Source organism: Hordeum vulgare, chromosome 4H (assembly GCF_904849725.1).
Source record: "Hordeum vulgare subsp. vulgare chromosome 4H, MorexV3_pseudomolecules_assembly, whole genome shotgun sequence".
NCBI lineage: Eukaryota > Viridiplantae > Streptophyta > Magnoliopsida > Poales > Poaceae > Hordeum > Hordeum vulgare.
The window spans coordinates 558,714,382-558,736,086 of NC_058521.1; the positions used below are offsets into that span (position 1 = coordinate 558,714,382).

Sequence of the window (21,705 nt, forward strand, 5' to 3'; positions counted from 1 at the left end):
AACACCATGCTACCAGCCAACAAAAGCTTGCCGCCAGGTCCTGAGTCTTGTCGCCGGCAAGTCATGCCCATTCATCAGTGGACGTCAAGAACGCTTTCCTCCACGGTCATCTTACTGAGACCGTGTATAGCCACCAGCCATCCGGATTTGTCGACGCTTCTTCACCATCTCACGTGTGCCGGCTTAACCGTTCCCTATATGGTCTCAAGCAGGTGCCTCGGGCGTGGTTTACTCGGTTCACCTCCTACCTGTAGACGCTCGTCTTCTCGGCGTCGCGGTTGGACTTGTCGCTCTTCATCCTTCGCCGTGGTGATCACCTCGCCTACCTGCTGTTGTACGTCGACGACATCATCCTCGCGCCAGCTCCACCGCTTTGCTCGACTCCGTCGTCCATGCACTTCATCGCGAGTTCGCGATGACCGACCTCGGCGCGCTCCACCACTTCATCGGCATCAACGTCACCACCACGTCGTGCGGCATGTTTCTCTCCCAGGAACAGTACACGCTGGAGATCCTCGACCGCGCTGGCATGCTCAACTGCAAGCACATCTCCACTCCGGTCGACACACTGGCCAAGCTCTCCACCGACACTGGGCCGCTCTTCCACGATCCGTCACTCTACCGTAGTCTGGCTGGTGCTCTTCAGTACATCATGTTGACACTCCCCGATCTCTCCTATGTTGTTCAGCAGTGTTGCATGTTCATGCATGCCCCCCGCGACTACCACTTCCAGCTGGTGAAGCGCGTTCTTCGGTACCCGTGCGGCACAACTCACGTGGGACTTCAAATTCACCGCGACACTACTACCGAGTTGGTCGCCTACCCCGACGCCGTCTGGGCAGGCTGCCCAGACACACGCAAGTCCACGTCGGGCTATTGTGTCTTCCTCGGCTCCAACCTACTCTTGTGGTCGTCCAAGCGACAAACCACCCTTTCACGGTCGAGTGCCGAGGCGGAGTATCGGGCGGTTGCCAACGCCGTCGCTGAGTCGGTGTGGCTACGCCAACTCCTTGGTGAGCTTCATCAACCCCCCTCACGTGTGACGGTTGTCTACTGCGGTAACATTAGTGTCATGTACATGTCGAGCAACCCGGTGCAACACCAACGCACGAAGCACATCGAGATCGATCTTCACTTCGTTCGCGAGCGTGTCGCACTTGGAGAAATCTGTGTGCTCCACGTCCCCACGAGCTCGGAGTTGGCCGACATCTTCACCAAGGGCTCCCAACGGGCGTCTTCCTCGACTTTTGATCTAGCCTCAACGTCGGTGAACCCCATGTTTCGACTACGCGGGGTGGGGGTGGGGAGGGTGGGGAGGGGGGAGGGGAGGGTGTTGGAAAACGGCCACGACACGTTCATCAGGTAGCTATCCATGCAAACCACGTCTTCAGCGCTACGTGCTTATCTCCTCCTGGATGTTAGCTCGTCCGGCTCCAAAGCCGTTGTGGACTCGCACGATCTCACTGCCCACTCCGTAATCTGTATATATGTAACCCCAAGAGGTCAATACAAGCCGTCTGTGTGTTTGCATAACCAAACTATATATACTAGCCTACAAAAACGTCTTATATTTTGATACGGATGCAGTAGTTGATAATCTGAACAAAAGGTAGTAGGAGACTGACTTCCCAAACTTGCTTCTTGCATGACGTAATGGGATGTCATCACTGCTAATCACAAAATTTGGGAGACATATCAGAAATACACTTGCAGAGGACAGACAAATATGAACAGAAAAGTTAACACAGACATGAGACAGTGAGGTTCAGCCTGCACTTCAGAGAGTAAAAGGGTGTGAGAATTATATCCCTGAAATAAGCATTCTCATATATCTTCGTTGCAGACGTAGAGAAACAGCGAATGGCAACGGAATATTACAAAAATGCTTCGATTCATAACAGTATCAGTAGGATTAACTAGTTAAACTAGGGGACATTGCCTCATTTCTGAACAAGGACAAAACTCTGAATGCATGAGCTCCTTGTTAACATTATCATGCAACTCATTCCTGAATAGATACTAAAAGACATTGCTCGCTGCGACTCCGAATCGGAAGGAACATGAGACATGTGGAGCTTCTTCCTCCTGCTGCCTACAGAGCAAAAACGGTTAAGACTCGGCTATTGTTTTGGGGCGCACGCAGCCGCAGAAGGGCACCCTACTCTTCTTCTTCTGCCCGGCGTCATTCTTGTCCTTCTTGGAGTACACGTAGTCCCTCAAGAGCAGCCGCGAGCGCTTCTCGGAGACCTTGACCCTCTTGAACTCGTGCTCTTCCTCGAGCTTCAGCAGCACGTACTGTATCTTCTGGAGCTCGAGGTCCAGCCTCGCAACCTTCTCCGATCCTTTCTGCACCTGCTCAGAGATTTTCCTTCTGCTGGAATAGCCCTCTAGGTCGGCATTCACCTCGAATGCAGGATAATTCTCAGCCTTCTTCGTCAAACCGCTGTTGAAACCTATCTGTTCCAGGACAGAGCCCTCGATCTCCTGCAGCTGTGCCCTGATGCTGCTGTACTCTGGGCTCATGGGAGATTTCCCCTTCGAAGTTCCCTCCAATTTCTGCTTCACTTCCTCGATGCTTGCTTGGATGATTAACAGCCCTTGAGCGTCGGTGGCGAGCTTCTCAAGGACATTTTTGGTCCATAATTGCTGAGGTTCCAGGGTTGCTGTTGATATCTCGAGTCTGTTGATCCCTTGGTCTCTTCCTCTTGCTATTTCAAAGGAAGTGTACTGACTCTTCACCTCCTCCACCTCCTGTATGTCATGTTCAGATGATGAAGATTTGGCTGTTCCATTCTTGCAGTCCTTCTCAGCAGTCTCCCACAGCTGGAGCATCTCATCATCAAGCTCCGCATTTGCGTCGCCGCCAAGCGGGTAGACAGCGGCTCCAGAGCCATATGGTGGGCAAGTTGAAACCTGATCAAGTTCGATATCTTTCATGATCTGTGCTTGCTTCCCTTTAGAGTTGTCAGCGTCATATTTTTGCCTATCATCCTCCACGTATTGTTCCTTGTGTCCAATGTATGAGCCTTTTCTTGATTTAAGATCTTGAATTTCCAGATTCGCTGACTCCAATTTAGCAGCGAATTCAGTAAACTCCTTATCTTGGCGGTCCTTGACATCCAATATCACAACCCGGAGTGCTTCAACTCTTGCAATTAAGCTGTCCAACTCCAAAACTCCTGATGGTATGTCTAGGAACTCTGAACCACGTCTGTCGTCTTGTACAAGCTCCTGCATAAGCCAAATATAACATAAGTGTAATGTAGAAGTAGAACTATCTAGTTTACATGACATAATGCTATTTTTCAAGGAGAAACTGTTTTAGTGTCACTAAAGAGAACTTTTATAGTAAGAACAGCATATTGTGTATCTGCGGAGAATCGAAAATGCTCCAGTTTCATAGGACGAGAAGCTTACCAAATTGACTTTTTTATCTGAAAGTAAATGGGTTCCTTCTTCAAGCATACTTATCTGATCTGACAGAGATGCTAAAAGTGGCAGATATCTGCTCATCTCTGCCTTCAGTTTTGCAGTTTCTGCTCCCATGATGGCAATCCTTTTGTGCAGATCATCAACATAAGCATCCCTTGAAGAGATTTCTTTCATTAGCATTCCCTTTTCAGTGATCATTCTTATCTCAAGAGCCTCGCATTCCATCATCAGCTCAAGTAGATGTTCCTCATAGATCATGACATTCACCGAACAAGTTATCATATCACTCACGAGTGAAGCAATTTCCCTTTCATGTTGCTCATTCTCTTTTGTCACCATCTCAAGTGTAGACACCAAACTCTCTTCCTTCTGCTTATGAGTGTCAACCTCTCCTTGCAACGCCACATTAGCTTCGCAAAGAAGAAGATAATCATTATCCATAACATCACCTTGTTCAGTTAGCGCTGCGATTTTCTCCTCAAGTTCACCTTTTGCATCTTCAGCAGAAGCCTCAAGATCCCTGAGAACTTTGTGCAATTCCTGGTTTGCCTCCTGCAAGAATTGGTTCTTCTCATCTGCCTTGTGTAGCTCATCAATCTTCTGCATTAACTGTGCCATGCCATTGGTGAGTTCAATGTTCAACATCTCCTCCTTTTCACTACCTTGCTGCAACCTTTGCTGCATCTGTTCATTCAACTCAATAAGTTTGTGATTTTCACTTCGTGCAGAAAGCAATTCTGCCGCACCTGTCTCCACTACTTTCTCAAGTTCACACTTCTGCAAGTGCAGATCTCTGAAGTCAATGACTATTTCTGTAAGAATTGTTCCAAGAACAGATAGCTCAGCCTCCATGAAGACATTCCTGTGTTCACTCTCCTCTTTATGCTTTACATGGTTGAAAGTTTCACGAGACAAAGTCTGCAGCATAAGTTCATCATGAATCACACCAGGACGTCCCAAGTCCTTGCAGACATTGAGGATCTTTATTTGCTCCGAGATGCCCTCCCATAGTTCCTTATTGTGTTTAAGCAATACTTTCTTCTCCTCTTCTTCATTCATGGCCTCCTCCTTGAGCCGTGATATTGCTACCTCTGCAGAATGAGTGGCCTTTATGAACTTCTGGCATTCATCAAAGAGAGCAAAGTTTTTGTCTTTAACATCAGCCAAACTATTATTCAAGATCAATGCACTGATAGAAGCATCTGTACATTCTTGCAGCTCTTGATCAAGCATCTCATCCATATGACGGATTTTCTCTTGCAGGGAAGAAACTATCGCTTCAAAGTCATTTATCTGTATTTGGTGCAACCTGAGCAAAGCTTCATGCTGTTCATTTCTAATTTGCACCTGATCTTGTAGATTCTCAAGTTGACTACATAAGAGGTCTTTCTCTGCTAACAAGGATGAGTTCTTGCCTCCCAGATCTGCATGCGCATCCTCCAGAGTCTTCATAGCCAGTGTCGCGCTCTCGAGCTGACAGGAAATGAGATTTGGCTCAGATAGGAACGGGAGCTTAAGACTGATGAATATTTTAATCAGATAGTTAAGAGTAAAGGCACAATTGTAGTAATACCTGGGACAGAATATCATCCTTTTCAGCAAGAAGAGCAGAGTTATTGGCAAGATAAGACCGGGACAGTCCTTCTGAATCTTTTAACTTCATTCTCAGTTCTCCTATCTCAGAATTCACATTAGAGAATGAAATCTCCAACATGGACTGTTGCTCCGAAATATCAGCATACTTTTTATTGAGGATATGTAATTCCCGTGCCAAAGCATCCTTCTCAGAACTATGCAAGCAAACATCATGTTTTAGAGAGCTTTGTGAAGCTTCCAGTTCTTCTATGATCTCCTTCAGGGCTTCAGTTTCAACAGTTGCATTTGAAAATGATTTCTTCAAGATCAAATACTCGTCTGACAGCTTCTCCATGTCACATGTTTTTTCCTCAAGTAACTGCTGGAGTGTTCCTGCCCTGCTGTTTACTTCCTTCATCTCATGTTCCAGTGAACAGTACTGCTTCTCCAGAATTTCTGTGTCTTTCTTCTGATGGGCCAATTGACTTTGAAGCGTTTCCTTGTCACCAATGTGTAGCCCCACTTCATTCTCGAGATTCACCTTCATTTCCTTCAACACATCCAATTCACTGTGAAGGCCACTGATAATTAATTCAGAAGAAAGATTTTGTTCACCAAGGATACGGTTGTCCTCTGCTTGTTTGGATATCATGCTCTCAAGGTCCAACTTACTATTCTCCATCTCATTCAATTTGTCATTCAGCCTCTCGATCTTCAAAATCAACCTACTCACTTCTTCCTGAGACTGAGAATGCATATTTGTCATCATAAGAAGAGATGCTTCAGCTTCAATGTGCTTATGTGCTTCATCTTTCAGCTTAGTCTGCAAGATATCCACCTCTTCTCTCTTCTGTTTGAGTTCTTTATCAATCATTTGCCCTTTTTGTTCAAAACTCTCTAATTCAGCCAGCACTTCAGAGAGTTTAGATTCCAGATCAGATACTCTCACCAAGGACTGCTTGTGCTGAAGAAGAGCTGTGTCCTTTTCGGTATTCAGCACCAAGATGGTGTTCTTGAGCTCGGAAGACACGCTTTCCACTTCATTCAACTTTCTGTTCAGCTTGTTCATCTCATCGGCTAACCTGTTCACTTCTTCCTGAGAATTAGAATATAGATTAGTTATCGTGAGAAGAGCTTCTTCACCCTCAGCATTCTTTCGGGCTTCATCTTTCAGACTAGTCTGCAAGCTATCGACCTCTTCTTTCTTCTGCTCGAGTTCTTTATCAAGCATTTGCCCTTTTTGTTCAGAACTCTCTAGTTCAGCCAGCACTTCAGAGAGTTTAGATTCCAGATCAGATACTCTCACCAAGGACTGCTTGTGCTGAAGAAGAGCTGTGTCCTTTTCGGTATTCAGCACCAAGATGGTGTTCTTGAGCTCGGAAGACACGCTTTCCACTTCATTCAACTTTCTGTTCAGCTTGTTCATCTCATCGGCTAACCTGTTCACTTCTTCCTGAGAATTAGAATATAGATTAGTTATCGTGAGAAGAGCTTCTTCACCCTCAGCATTCTTTCGGGCTTCATCTTTCAGACTAGTCTGCAAGCTATCGACCTCTTCTTTCTTCTGCTCGAGTTCTTTTTCAAGCATTTGCCCTTTTTGTTCAGAACTCTCTAGTTCAGCCTGAACTTCAGAGAGTTTAGATTCCAGATCAGATACTCTCACCAAGGACTGCTTGTGCTGAAGAAGAGCTGTGTCCTTTTCGGTATTCAGCAGCAAGATGGTGTTCTTGAGCTCGGAAGACACACTTTCCACTTCATTCAACTTTCTGTTCAGCTTGTTAATCTCAATGGCTAACCTGTTCACTTCTTCCTGAGAATTAGAATATAGATTAGTTATCGTGAGAACAGCTGCTTCCCCCTCAGCATTCTTTCGGGCTTCATCTTTCAGACTAGTCTGCAAGCCATAGACCTCTTCTTTCTTCTGCTCGAGTTCATCATCAAGCACTTGCCCTTTTTGTTCAGAATTCTCTAGTTCAGCCTGCACTTCAGAGAGTTTAGACTCCAGATCAGATACTCTCACCAAGAACTGCTCTTGCTTAAGAAGAGCTGTGTCCTTTTCAGTATTCAGCAGCAAGATGGTGTTCTTGAGATCGGAAGACACATTTTCCACTTCATTCAACTTTCTGTTCAGCTTGTTAATCTCAAGGGCTAACCTGTTAACTTCTTCCTGAGAACTAGAATATAGATTAGTTATCGTGAGAAGAGCTGCTTCACCCTCAGCATTCTTTTGGGCTTCATCTTTCAGACTAGTCTGCAAGCTATCAAACTCTTCTTTCTTCTGCTCGAGTTCTTTATCAAGCATTTGCACTTTTTGTTCAGCATTCTCTAGTTCAACCTGCACCACTGAAAGCTTAGATTCTAGATCAGATATTTTTACCATGGACTGCTTGTGCTGAAGAAGAGTGGTGTCTTTCTCGGAATTCAGAAGCAAGATGGCGTTCTTAAGCTCGAAAGACAGGTTCTCCATCTCATTCAGCTTTCTGTTCAGCGTCTCATTCTCCAGGGCCAATCTGTTTACTTCTTCCTGTGATTGGAAGTATTGATTCTCTTTTGAGATGAGCAAAGTCTCAGCTTCCGCACGTGCCTTGCCCTCATCTTGCAGACTTGACTGAAGAAAATCCACCATGACATTCTTCTGAGCAAATTCTTGCTCCAGCACCTGCAACTTCTGCTCAGTCTTCTCCGCCTCCAACTGTGTCTCCGAGACTTCTGACTTCAGATCGGTTACTCTTTCTAAGGACAGCTGCAGTTGAAGAAGTGCTGCATCTTTCTCGGTATTCAAAACAGAGATGGTGTTCATAAGTTCACACAATAAGTCCTCCACAATCAGATTGCTGTCTTGCACTTCACTTAACTCATCGTTTAACTTTTGAAGATCCATAACAAGCTTACTCACTTCTTCCTGAGATTCCGAATGCAGGTTTGTCACAACCCTAAGTTCTGCTTCGGCATGCATCCGTTTCTGGCCTTCCTCCTCCAAATTATTGTGGAGGCCATCCAACACTTCTTTGTTGTGTTTGAGTTCTTGTTCCAGCAAATGGACTTTCTCCTTATTTTTGTCCAGATCTGACTGTACATCGCAAAGATGTGCTTCCAAATAAGAAAATCTCTCCAAGGACTGTTCCTGTTGAAGTAGCATTGCGTTTTTCTCAGAATCCATCTCTGAAATGGTGCTCTTGAGTTCTCGTGAAATGTTCTGCAAATTCAACCTATCATTTTCAGCCTCACTAAGCTTCTCGCTTAAGATTTGAAGATTTTGTGCTAGTGTCTTGGCTTCTTCCTGGGACTGCAAATGTAGGTTCTCCAATCTCAGAAGAGTTGTTTCAGCAAGCATGCACTTCTGCCCTTCCTTCTGCAAACTACTTTGAAGATTACTAACTTCTTCGGTCTTGCATACAAGTTCTCGCTCCAGTATCTGGGCTTTATTTGCAATCTTCTCCGTTTCCGATTGTGCAGCCAGATGTTGAGCTTCCAAATCACTCAATTTTTTGTTTGAGTCTTCAAGATCTTGTGCTAGCCTTTTAACCTCTTCCTGAGACTGGGAATGCAGGTCTTCCATTGCAAGAAGAGCTGCTTCCTTTTGCATGTGATTGAAGTGTTCATCCTGCAGCCGAGTATGTATGGCGTCAGCTACTTCTCTCTTCTGTTCAAGTTCTTGCACCAGCATCTGTACCTTAAGTTCAATCTTCTCCTGCTCTAACTGTGACTCCAAGAGTTTGGATTCCAGATCAGACACCTCCTCAACACACTTCTGATGCTGTAGTAGAGCCACATCTTTTTCCGTGTTTATTTGTGAGATAGTGCTCCTCAGGGAGTGGATCTCACTCTCGAATTTGCTTTTTGAATCCACCAGATCTTTTCTATTGTGTGCAAGTTCTTGCTGCTGCATCATGATCTTCTGGCCAAGAACTTCAAGCTCAGATTGCATTGTGTTGTTATGTGATTCAGCGCTGTTTAGATTCCCAACTTCCCTGGCCATATAATCAGAGAGTTTCTTGAGTTCGTTGTGTGCCTTAGAGAGCTCCGTCTCTAAAGCAGACAATCTTTTGGTGGATTCACTATACTGCACAAGGGCATTGTCTTTCTCAGAAATCAAACATGAGATGGTGTCCTTAAGGCTTTGGCATTCATTCTCAGCATTGTTTGCCCGCTGAGACTCAGATGAAACTTGTTGCTTCAGAATTTGGCTCTCTGCTAATAATTTCGAGATTTCATTTTGCAAATTCATGATATCATCACCTGCATCTTGTTTCCCTTTAGCATCTGGGCTTTCAAAACTGAGGCCTTTTCTTACTTTCCCATCAGAGAAACTGACACGATGGGCACTATCACAGCTTTCAAACAAATCAGTGAACTGTTTGAGACCTTTGCGACTTGACAAAGAACCTATTTCATCAGGGTGTGTATTCCTCTTGACAGTAAATAGCGGTGGTGAAACACCAAGCGCATCCCTGTGCAGATCATCAGGTTCAAAAGGTGCACGCAAGGGTGTCAGCATTTCGGGTGTACGTGGCTCCCCTTCTTGGCTTGAGGAGGGTGAGTCCTCAGACATTGATGGCATCTGATTTGGAAACTCTTCTGAAATTGTCCGATGGGCCTGCCGGAGTGCGCCAGTTGCTTGATCATATCTTTCTGCTAAGGCACGGTATGCTCTGTAAAACTCCTCCACATGTTTCATGAGCTCAGGGCGTTTTTTATAGTACATTTCCGCTCTCCGTGCAAAAGAATCAGCATCTTCATTGATAAGTTTTATCATCGCCTTGACCATCATGTCCATGTCTGTTCACAAAAAGAAATTCAATTAGCCACATGCCATTCAACACAGTGTTCAAGAAAGCGTTTTTAATTGACGCTTAAGCGCTGAGCGATGGCAAAGCGCTTCGCTTTTTCCCTAAGCGGTAGATTAAGCGGGTTTTTTTTAATTTGGCCAGAATTTTATTGTTTTTGAACTACTTTTGCTTGTCTGTTTGCACAATAATGGCAATATCCCATTTATCTTATTATTAGGCTCTATTTGGGAACTATTTCCTTCATATGCTGGCAAAATTATGGCCACATGATCTCTATTAGGCTATGACTATTTGAACTGAACTGCATTTTAGTTAATATTTTGCTTGCCACGTGAACTTAATGTGTATTCGCTATGGTGCGAACTGTATTTTAGATGGCTATTCAATTACACATGTGCCATGTTTCCTATTTTCCTGTGTATATTATTCAAAATCTGTCAAATTCTAGACAATTTCAAAAAACGCTTAAGTGCGGTTAAGCTGCGCTTAAGCGTCCATTGCTCTAAGCTGTGGCCTTCCGCTTCGCTTACGCTTTCCGCTTTTTTGAACATTGATTAAACATTACCAGTTTATTTTGGTTAATTCTACTTTCACGTTGTAATCAGATTCTACATGATGTATCAACAAGGTAAATGCAAAATGGTGAGAGATGAATGTATTTCAGAAATAAAATATTGCTCCCAGGAAGTAAAAAAACATGCTTAGTACAAGAAGATGCAAAGGAAGCAATCAAATATCTACATACTGAACTCCCACAAAACTAACCAAACAACATATTAAGCCTATTGTAACATAAATACTTTGGTAAGACTGTTTCTTTTATAGACAGGGTTTTGGTAACACTGTTTCTAAATCATAGTACAATAGCATTTCAGTTCAAAAATCATATAATAGCAAATTAACCATGTAGAGGATCATGACAATGATGTGAACTGAGTAGTCATGTGTTTATGTTATTATTAAAAATAGTTATGACAGGTTTATGTAGTGTTCAATAATCACATATTACAAGTAACATCACTTAGTTTGTGAATTACAATGTGCTTTGCAAACAAAAATTCAAGTTAGTGTCAGCCCAGCTTCTTTGTTGATTTCAGAAATTACTTCCTGTTGAAGAATCAAAAGTTTGTTAGCTCCAATAGGTGATATCGTGACCTTTCTACCTCAATAAAGACAAAAAAAAAATGCCTATTTCACATTGATGAACTTCCGGTTGCCAGATATGAGATTATATCAGTCCGGCGCTGAGAATTTGAGAAGATGGTCCAAAGTGGTCATGAACAAAATTTACAGACTAAATGATAATGAAACAAAGGCGTTTAGCCAGCTTTGCAAATCTACATGAAAAAGTTATGTAAATTTGATTTGCTTGCGACACACACATTAGTAGGAATAGAACTAGCAAATTTACAACAAACAATATACGGTGGATCCTACAGATTATTGAGATCAGAATGTTCCAACACATCAAAGATAGATATCCAGCAAAGCCAAGATTTGAACTATCCGGCAGACAAGAAAACGTATATACACAAAAATGTCTTCATTGCATGCACATTTTATATTTAAGTGGGTGGTATAAAGCATAATGCAAGGCTCAACAAAACTCGGTTTGCTCATACGTACAACTTTCAATACTAACACATATATTCCACACTAAATTAACAAGAAAGGATAATAAACAATAACGAATCGTGCGAAAAAATGCGTACCAGTAAGATTCTCCTGAAGCCATTTGGAGTTCTTAGGGCTGATATGGCTAACCCACAACCATGAGTACCGTGTATTATTCGAGTCACGACGAACTAAAGTCGCCATTGTCAGAGAGGAGCAAGGTAAACCACCAGAGATGGCACGATATTTCTCAACTTCTTTAGTGCTCAGGATTGAGCAACCCTGCGGTATAATATCATGCGTGGCGACAGAAGATGGTTCTGATGCTTCAGAATATACATTCAAGCAGACGTGGAGTATATCATGCTTCCGGGCAAAGCGAAGAGCGAGGAGCCCGAAGAGCAGACAGAATCTCCCAATTTGTAAGCAGATTACCTACAGTGCACAAGTGTAGATCGATCAGCAGCTGAAACTAGGATTTACAATTTCCTTTTTTTTTCAGAAACTGCATGAACGGAATCTATGAAAGGGGGGAACAGCACAATGTAAGCTGAAAAATAGGGGTTAAGATTGGTACTAGTCAGTAGAAATACTCGCCTCCCATCCACAGATGCCCTGATGAACGCAGCAGAATGGATGAAGCCCTGAGCCAGTTTCGGAGCATACAAAGACAGGTTAACAATCCCACTGCATTACGCCAAAAGAAAGAGCGTTCAGTAAAGAGATGAAAACAAACTAAAACTGCAAGAAAATGGAACTGCATGAATGATTAGCTATGAAGATACTGGGAAAAAAGGTCCAATGGTATGGAACATGGTAAAATCAGGGGAGAAAAAGAAATAAAAGAAGATAAATAAACATCCACACACCCCTAGAACTTGGAGGCCAATGCTACATCAGAGCCCCCTCGGCAAGCAATACCAGAGCGAATCAAGCAATGGTGTCTCCCCCCAACCAGAGCAAGAGACCAGTAACCCTATGGACCAGGGGAACAGCAGGGCAACCGAAAAGAAACCCGCCAGAATGCACCGGAAAAGATGAGCCGGAGAACAGATCGAGAGCAGAGCCGGGCAGTGGCGAGGAGAAAGAAACCCAAAGCTGTTGGCGTAAGATCCAATCTGAGAGCCGAGGAGGGAGGGAGGGAGGGAGGGAAGCGCAGTGGCGTACCGCAGTGGAGCCTTTGCTGGTGGCAACGACGCCGGGCAAGAATCAAGATCCCATCTCACGGTCTCTCCCCCATTGCCCTATGGTCAGCACGCCACTCACCAGTCGCCACCACCAGCACCAGTGTGCCCTTGGAGTGTGATGTGAAGGCCGTGTAAAGCGCAAAGGAGATGTGGAGAGCCGGCCCAGGCCAAGCACAAGCAGGCGCGGCACAGGGGGGGGAAACACTGTGGTCGGAACAGGATAGAATAGAGGAGTTTTCTTTTCCCTGGGTTCTGATTTGTGCTCTGTGATTTACTGCCGATGGTTAGGGTGGCAATGAAAGCTGTCCAGGACGGAGGGAAAACTGTCGCCGGGGTTGATGGACGAGTTTCAATGCCGCGTTTACCGACCCGTTTGACCGCGGTGCCTTCTCTGCAGTCGATGCCTCCAATGTTGTGTGCTGTTTCTTTCTTCTAGAGAAACCCTAGGCATGTGTTTTCTACTGCTGCGAGAAGGAACACTTGACTGACTGACTCACTTGACCTAACCTGGGATCAATCCAGGGAGAGGCCCGAGGGAAAACGAAATGATGCGGTGGATCTGAACGATCCCCGACCCGTGCCCATGTGACACGCACACTTGGCCTCGCAAAAGCGGCACGTAGAAAACTGTTAGTTTGGCATTTCCCTATGCCATGATCGATCTCCATGTGGATGCGGTCTGCTGGCTCCTCCCCGCTCTCCTCCTTGCTCGTTTGGCGCTGCTGATCTGAACTTGGCTGAGAAGGAAGAGAAAAAATGGAAGAGATGATAATCCTCCGTGCAGATCAAGCACTCCCCTCTCCTGTTGCTCTTGCAGCAAGCCTACAGAGGAGCATTATCACCCACCCGGCAGCCCATCTGCACATGGCACTGTCCTCGGGCGGCCATCAACCACCCGTCGCAGCGGTACTACTTGACATGAGCTACGGATCTACAGCCAAGAGGGCGCGTACGAGACGACACCACACGGCCGATTTGCCGAGGGATTCCGTGTGCCCATGTGAGCTCAGGGAGAATTCAGTAGCTACCGCCAATCCGCCGGGTCCCCGGATCCCTGCATCGTCATCATCCTTCATCAAGGACCGAAGAAACGGGCGGACAGCTCCTGCGCTCGCTCACGTGCCGGCCTCGTGGCTCCCTCGCCCCGCCACCGAGCCTCACATGGCGCGAGGCATCTGCTGCTGCGTGTCCTGTCCTCCCTCCACCTGCTTGCTTGCTTGCTGCTGCTGCGGTAGTGTTATTGCGTGCGTCGCCGGGAAGGATCGCCGACGCAATGGCTTCTCTTCTCTCCTGCTGCTGCGGAGAGGGAGAGCCTCCGCCCCGTAGTGCTCCCTCGTCCCAAAATTCTTGTCTTAAATTTGTTTGAAAATTGATGTATGTAAATACTAAAAATGACTAGATACATTCATATGTAGACAAATTTAATACAATGATTTTGAGACGGAGGGAGTACTACATTTTTAGAGTATACATTTTATTTATTTTCAAATGAGCTCGAAATAGTCTTTCGCCCCGTTTTATATATAAAGCACATAGTCCAGCATCCATACAACCACGATCCAACAGAGTGCAAAAAACAGAAAATTGCTGGGGCCACAACACAGACAAGCCCTAGAGAAAGAAAAAGAAACGGACAATGCCACCATAGGGGCTAGCTAAGAAGCAGGCGAGCGGACGTCGGCAACGCATCCAGATAGCGCTGAAGCCGGTCTCGGTCTCGGGTCCTAGTGAGCGGATGCCAGTGCCGCAAGAAGGCAAGGAATTTGAAGAACGAGTCAGATGCACGCGCTGAAACACGCGCTCAATCATCATTTTCTTGCGAGTAGTCCAAAGGGTCCACATCATAGCTGCGAAGACCATCCAGAACAATCGGCGCTTGCGGCCAACCTGGGTGGCCCTTACCTGCAGAAAGTCTGCAAGGTCATGAGCCTCCCACTCCGGTCCTAGCGCCTCACGCACAAAGCATCAAAGGCATGTGTCGCTACGCAGGAGAAAAGAATGTGAGTTCCTGTCTCCAGGATGTGGCACAGGGGACATGTGCCGTTACCCGGACTATGGCGTTTCAGCACCTCGGTCCCCGAAGGCAGACGGTCGCGGAGAAGCTGTCATACAAAAATCTTGATTTTCAGGGGCAACGATGCCTTCCAAAGTGGGGATAACCACGGAAGGACCGGCACCCGGTAGAGTGCCAGATAAGCCGAACTAACGGAGAATTCTCCCAAGGGAGAAAGACTCCAAGAGACACTGTCATGGTCCGAAGAGTCTGGGAGAGGGACCACTCCCTTCAAGACCTCCCATTCCTGGACCTTGGTTGGTCCGAGGGAGCGGCGGAACATAAAATGCCATCCGTTCTCCAGAGCAACCGCAGAGACAAGGACCGCTGGGTCGTCGCAGATAGCAAAGAGCCCCGGAAACCGCAAGCGTAGAGGTTCTCCATCTAGCCACAGGTCCAACGAAAATTGGGTCCCAAGCCCATTGCCCACCGAGAGTCGCATACCCAACCTAATCTCGTCCTCGATGCCCTGGATAGATTTCCAAAACTGCGACCCATACGAGTGCGAGAAGGCCAAGAGGGGTCTACCCCGCAAGTACTTGGCCTCAAGCAGTTGTAGCCACAAGCCCCCATCTCCCTACATGATCCGCCACACCCAACGAAGCATGAGGGCAACGTTCATGCGGTGAGACGCAGGGATGACCAGCCCCCCTCGATCTTTCGGTAGGCAGATATCGACCCACTTCACCATGTGGTATTTGGGTCGACCATCCCCTGCCTGCCAGAAAAACCTAGCCAGCTCCTTGTCAAAGGCGCTATGTACACCTTCGGCAAGATGTACATCCCCATCATATACATGGGGAGGCTCGCAAGGTTAGAGCTAATGAGGACCGTCTTGCTGCCCTTAGACGTGAACCTGCCGTACCAGGGCTCCGCACGGGACGCTACTCGTCCCACAAGCGGATCAAACCCACCAACCAGGATCGTGGACTCAGCCAGGGGCATCCCCAAATACGAGATGGGGAAGGAAGCTAGCTTGCAATTAAGGTTGTCCGCGATCCTGTGCTGCTCAACCTCGGAGAATCCAAGGACCACAACCTCACTCTTATCAAAGTTAATCTTAAGTCCAGATATTTCCTCGAAGCAGAGCAAAAGGAACTTAAGATTAGCAATGTCCGAGTCGGAGCCTGCGACCATGATCATGGTGTCGTCCGCATATTGGAGGTGGGAAACACCCCCTTCCGAGATGAGGCGGCCAACCTGTTGGAATTATGCCCTAGAGGCAATAATAAATATAGTTATTATTATAATTCTTGTATCAAGATAATCGTTTATTATCCATGCTATAATTGTATTGAATGAAGACTTATATACATGTGTGGATACATAGACAACACACTGTCCCTAGCAAGCCTCTAGTTGGCTAGCCAGTTGATCAAAGATAGTCAGGGTCTTCTGATTATGTACAAGGTGTTGTTACTTGATAACGGGATCACGTCATTAGGAGAATCATGTGATGGACTAGACCCAAACTAATAGACGCAGCATGTTGATCGTGTCATTTTGTTGCTACTGTTTTCTGCGTGTCAAGTATTTGTTCCTATGACCATGAGATCATATAACTCACTGACACTGGAGGAATGCTTTGTGTGTATCAAACGTCGCAACGTAACTGGGTGACTATAAAGATGCTCTACAGGTATCTCCGAAGGTGTTAATTGAGTTAGTATGGATCGAGACTGGGATTTGTCACTCTGTGTGACGGAGAGGTATCTCGGGGCCCACTCGGTAATACAACATCACACACAAGCCTTGCAAGCAATGTGACTTAGTGTAAGTTGCGGGATCTTGTATTACGGAACGAGTAAAGAGACTTGCCGGTAAACGAGATTGAAATAGGTATGCGGATACTGACGATCGAATCTCGGGCAAGTAACATACCGAAGGACAAAGGGAATGACATACGGGATTATATGAATCCTTGGCACTGAGGTTCAAACGATAAGATCTTCGTAGAATATGTAGGATCCAATATGGGCATCCAGGTCCCGCTATTTGATATTGACCGAGGAGTCTCTCGGGTCATGTCTACATAGTTCTCGAACCCGCGGGGTCTGCACACTTAAGGTTCGACGTTGTTTTATGCGTATTTGAGTTATATGGTTGGTTACCGAATGTTGTTCGGAGTCCCGGATGAGATCACGGACGTCACGAGGGTTTCCGGAATGGTCCGGAACCGAAGATTGATATGTAGGATGACCTCATTTGATTACCGGAAGGTTTTCGGAGTTACCGGGAATGTACCGGGAATGACGAATGGGTTCCGGGTGTTCACAGGGGGGGCAACCCACCTCGGGGAAGCCCATAGGCCTTGGGGGTGGCGCACCAGCCCTTAGTGGGCTGGTGGGACAGCCCAAGAAGGCCCTATGCGCCATAGGAAGAAAATCAAAGAAAAAAAAAAGGAGGAGGTGGGAAAGGGAAGAAGGACTCCACCTTCCAAACCAAGTTGGATTCGGTTTGGAAGGGGAGACCTTCCCCCCTTGACTCGGCCGACCCCCTTGGGGCTCCTTGAGCCCCAAGGCAAGGCTCCCCCTCTCCCACCTATATATACGGAGGTTTTAGGGCTGATTTGAGACGACTTTTCCACGGCAGCCCGACCACATACCTCCACGTTTTTTCCTCTAGATCGCGTTTCTGCGGAGCTCGGGCGGAGCCCTGCTGAGACAAGATCATCACCAACCTCCGGAGCGCCATCACGCTGCCGGAGAACTCTTCTACCTCTCCGTCTCTCTTGCTGGATCAAGAAGGTCGAGATGTACGTGTGCTGAACGCGGAGGTGCCGTCCGTTCGGCACTAGATCGTGGGACTGATCGCGGGACGGTTCGCGGGGCGGATCGAGGGACATGAGGACGTTCCACTACATCAACCGCGTTCACTAACGCTTCTGCTGTACGGTCTACAAGGGTACGTAGATCGGAAATCCCCTCTCGTAGATGGACATCACCATAATAGGTCTTCGTGCGCGTAGGAAAATTTTTGTTTCCCATGCGACGTTCCCCAAAAGTGGCATCATGAGCTAGGTTCATGCATAGATGTCTTCTCGAGTAGAACACAAAAGTTTTTGTGGGCGGTGATGTGCGTTTTGCTGCCCTCCTTAGTCTTTTCTTGATTCCGCGGTATTGTTGGATTGAAGCGGCTTGGACCGACATTACTCGTACGCTTACGAGAGACTGGTTTCATCGCTACGAGTAACCCCGTTGCTCAAAGATGACTGGCAAGTGTCAGTTTCTCCAACTTTAGTTGAATCGAATTTGACCAAGGAGGTCCTTAGATGAGGTTAAATAGCAACTCATATATCTCCGTTGTGGTGTTTGCATAAGTAAGATGCGATCCTACTAGATACCCATGGTCACCACGTAAACACATGCAACAACAAAATTAGAGGACGTCTAACTTGTTTTTGCAGGGTATGCTTGTGATGTGATATGGTCAACGATGTGATGTGATATATTGGATGTATGAGATGATCATGTTGTAATAGTTAATATCGACTTGCACGTCGATGGTACGGCAACCGGCAGGAGCCATAGGGTTGTCTTTAAACTAACGTTTGTGCTTGCAGATGCGTTTACTATATTGCTAGGACGTAGCTTTAGTAGTAATAGCATGAGTAGCACGACAACCCCGATGGCGACACGTTGATGGAGATCATGATGATGGAGATCATGGTGTGACGCCGGTGACAAGAAGATCGTGCGGGTGCTTTGGTGATGGAGATCAAGAAGCGCATGATGATGGCCATATCATGTCACTTATGAATTGCATGTGATGTTAATCCTTTTTGCACCTTATCTTGCTTAGAACGACGGTAGCATTATGAGGTGATCTTTCACTAAAATTTCAAGACGAAATTGTGTTCTCCCCGACTGTGCACCGTTGCGACAGTTCTTCGTTTCGAGACACCACGTGATGATCGGGTGTGATAGACTCAATGTTCACATACAACGGGTGCAAAACAGTTGCACACGCAGAACACTCGGGTTAAGCTTGACGAGCCTAGAATGTGCAGACATGGCCTCGGAACACATGAGACCGAAAGGTCGAGCATGAATCGTATAGTTGATATGATTAGCATAGAGATGCTTACCACTAAAATTCTCGACTCACGTGATGATCGGACTTGAGATAGTGGATTTGGATCATGTACCACTCAAATGACTAGAGAGATGTACTTTTTGAGTGGGAGTTCTTAAGTAATATGATTAATTGAACTAATTGTCATGAACATAGTCTAATGGTCTTTGCGAATTACGATGTAGCTTGAGCTATAGCTCTACTGTTTTTATACGTTCCTAGAGAAAATTTAGTTGAAAGTTGATAGTAGCAAACTTTGAAGAGGATTGTCCTCGTTGCTGCACAGAAGGCTTATGTCCTTAATGCACCACTCGGTGTGCTGCACCTCGAGCGTCGTCTGTGGATGATGTGAACATCCGACATACACGTTTCTGATGACTACACGATAGTTCGGTGCAAAATACTTAATGGCTTAGAAGCAAGGCACCGAAGACGTTTTGAAATGTCACGGAACATAAGTGATGTTCTAAAGAGATGAAATTGTGATTTCATGCTCGTGCCATTGTTGAGAGGTACGAGACCTCCGACAAGATTCTTTGTCCACAAAGTAAAGGAGAAAAGCTCAATCGTTGAGTGTGTGCTCAGATTGTCTGAGTACGACAATCGCTTGAATCAAGTGGGAGTTAACCTTCCAGATGAGATAGTGATGGTTCTCCAAAATCACTTCCACCAAGCTGTGAGAGCTTCGTGATGAACTATAACATATCAAGGATAGATACAATGATCCTTGAGCGATTCGCGATGTTTGACGCTGCGAAAGTAGAAATCAAGAAGAAGCATCAATAGTTGATGGTTAGTAAAACCACTAAGTTTCAAGAAAGGCAAGGGCTAGAAGGGATACTTCGTGAAACGGCAAAACAGTTGCTGCACTAATGAAGAGACCCAAGATTAAACCTAAACCCGAGACTAAGTGCTTCTGTAATGAGGGGAACAGTCACTGAGGCGGAGCAACTCTAGATACTTGGTAGATAAGAAGGCTGGCAAAAGTCGAAAGAAGTATATTTGATATACATGATGTTGATGTGTACTTTACTAGTACTCCTAGTAGCATGAGGGTATTGGATACCGGTTCGGTTGCTAAGTGATTAGTAACACGAAATGAAAGCTACGGCATAAACGGAGACTAGCTAAAGGCGAGGTGACGATACGTGTTGGAAGTGTTTCCAAGGTTGATATGATCAAACGTCGCACGCTCCCTCTACCATCGGGATTGGTGTTAAACCTAAATAATTGTTATTTGGTGCTTGCGTTAAGCATGAACATGATTGGGTCGTGTTTATCGCAATACGATTATTCATTTAAAGAGAATAATGGTTACTCTATTTTCTTGAATAATCACCTTCAATGGTTTATTGAATCTCGATCGTACTGTTACACATGTTCATGATATTGGTGCCAAAAGATACGAGGTAATGATGATAGTACCACTTACTTGTGGCACTGCCGCTTGAGTCATGTTGGTATAAATTGCATGAAGAGGCTCCATGCTGATGGATCTTTATACTCACTTGATTTTGAATCACTGGTGACATGCAAATCATACCACATGAGCAAGGCCTTGTTTTCATTGAGACGAAATAAGATAGTAACTTGTTGGAAGTGATACATTTTGATTTATGCAGTCCAATGGGTGCTGAGGCACGCAGTGGATATCATTATGTTCTTACTTCAATGACGATTTGAGTAGATACTAGAGTATTTGCTTAATGAATCACAAGTCTGAAATATTGAAAAGTTCAATTCTATTTTGGAGTGAAGTTCGTCGTAACAAGAGGATAAATTGTCTACGATATGATCATAGAAATGAATGTCTGAGTTACGAGTTTTGGTACGCAGTTAAGACAATGTGGAAATTGTTTCGTAGTTCATGCCACCTAGAACATCATAGTATGATGATGTGTCTGAACGTCATAGCCACACACTATTTGGTATGGTGCATGCTGTGATGTCTCGTATCGAATTACCACTATCATTTATGGGTTAAGCATTAGAGACAACCGCGTTCACTTTAAATAGGGCACCACGTATTTCCGTTGAGATGACACAGTATAGACTCAGGTTTAGAGAAATCTAAACCGTCGTTTCTTGAAAGTTTGGGGTTTTGACACTTATGTGAAAAAGTTTCAGTCTGATAAGCTCGAACCCAAAGCGGATAAATGCATCTTCATAGGATATCCAAAACAGTTGGGTACATCTCCTATCTCAAATCCGAAAGCAAAGTGTTTGTTTCTAGAGACGGATCCTTTCTCGAGGAAAGGTTTCTCTCGAAAGAATTGAGTGGGAGGGTGGTAGAACTTGATGAGGTTATTGAACCATCACTTCGACCAGTGTGTAGCAGGGCGCAGGAAGTTGTTCCCGTGGCGCCTACACCAATTGAAGTGAAAGCTGATGATGGTGATCATCGAGCATCAGATCAAGTTACTACAAGCCTCGTAGGTTGACAAGGTCGCGTACTACTATAGAGTGGTACGGTAACCCTGTCTTGGAGGTCATGTTGTCGAGCAACAGTGAACTTACGAGTTATGGAGAAAGCAATGGTGGGCCCAGATTCCGACAAATGGCTGGAAGCCATGAAATCCGAGAGAGGATCCATGTATGAAAACAAAGTGTAGACTTTGGAAGAACTACTTGATGGTCATAGGACTATTGAGTAAACATGGATCTTTAAAAGGAAGACAGACGATGATAGTGATAAGTCACTATTAAGAAAAGCTCGACTTGTCGCAAAGATGTTTCCGACAAGATCAAACAGTTGACTATGATGAGACTTTCTCACTCGTAGCGATGCTAAAAGTCTGTTAGAATTATGTTAGTAGTTGCTGCATTATTTATGAAATATTGCATGTAGGATGTCAAAACATTGTTTCCTCGACGGTTTCCTTGAGCAAACATTGTATGAGATACAACCATGAGGTTTTGTCGATCATGAAGATACTAGCAAGTATGCAAGCTCCAGCGATCCTTAAATGGACTGGTGCAA

The 21,705-nt window shown here is 45.4% G+C and overlaps 1 protein-coding gene across 3 annotated transcripts; it reads right to left on the minus strand.

Annotated features, from left to right (window-relative positions):
* Positions 1–1,785: 1,785 nt before the first annotated feature.
* Positions 1,786–12,744, minus strand: LOC123449504 (protein NETWORKED 1D-like). 3 transcript variants are annotated; one of them, XM_045126751.1, is made up of 7 exons: positions 12,579–12,744; positions 11,989–12,098; positions 11,510–11,846; positions 5,130–9,786; positions 5,006–5,045; positions 3,418–4,905; positions 1,786–3,231 (listed from the first exon to the last, which is right to left on the minus strand). In XM_045126751.1, the coding sequence occupies exons 3-7, from the start codon at positions 11,613–11,615 to the stop codon at positions 2,110–2,112; spliced, it is 7,413 nt and encodes a 2,470-aa protein (XP_044982686.1). In that variant the 5' UTR covers positions 11,616–11,846; positions 11,989–12,098; positions 12,579–12,744; the 3' UTR covers positions 1,786–2,109. The 3 variants fall into 3 exon arrangements, with proteins under 3 accessions (XP_044982686.1, XP_044982684.1, XP_044982685.1); XM_045126749.1 differs by having other exon boundaries at positions 5,006–9,786; XM_045126750.1 differs by lacking the exon at positions 12,579–12,744 and adding an exon at positions 12,281–12,510 and having other exon boundaries at positions 5,006–9,786.
* Between the last annotated feature and the right edge of the window lie 8,961 nt (positions 12,745–21,705).

What these genes read in the sequence shown, in the direction of transcription:
- LOC123449504 (XM_045126749.1), bottom strand. Translation starts at nt 11,615, where the DNA reads ATGGCGACTTTAGTTCGTCGTGACTCGAATAATACACGGTACTCATGG. An exon ending in AGGATGATATTCTGTCCCAG is followed by an intron (nt 4,906 to 5,005) that starts GTATTACTACAA and finishes ATTTCCTGTCAG; the next exon opens with CTCGAGAGCGCGACACTGGC. An exon ending in CAGATAAAAAAGTCAATTTG is followed by an intron (nt 3,232 to 3,417) that starts GTAAGCTTCTCG and finishes TGGCTTATGCAG; the next exon opens with GAGCTTGTACAAGACGACAG.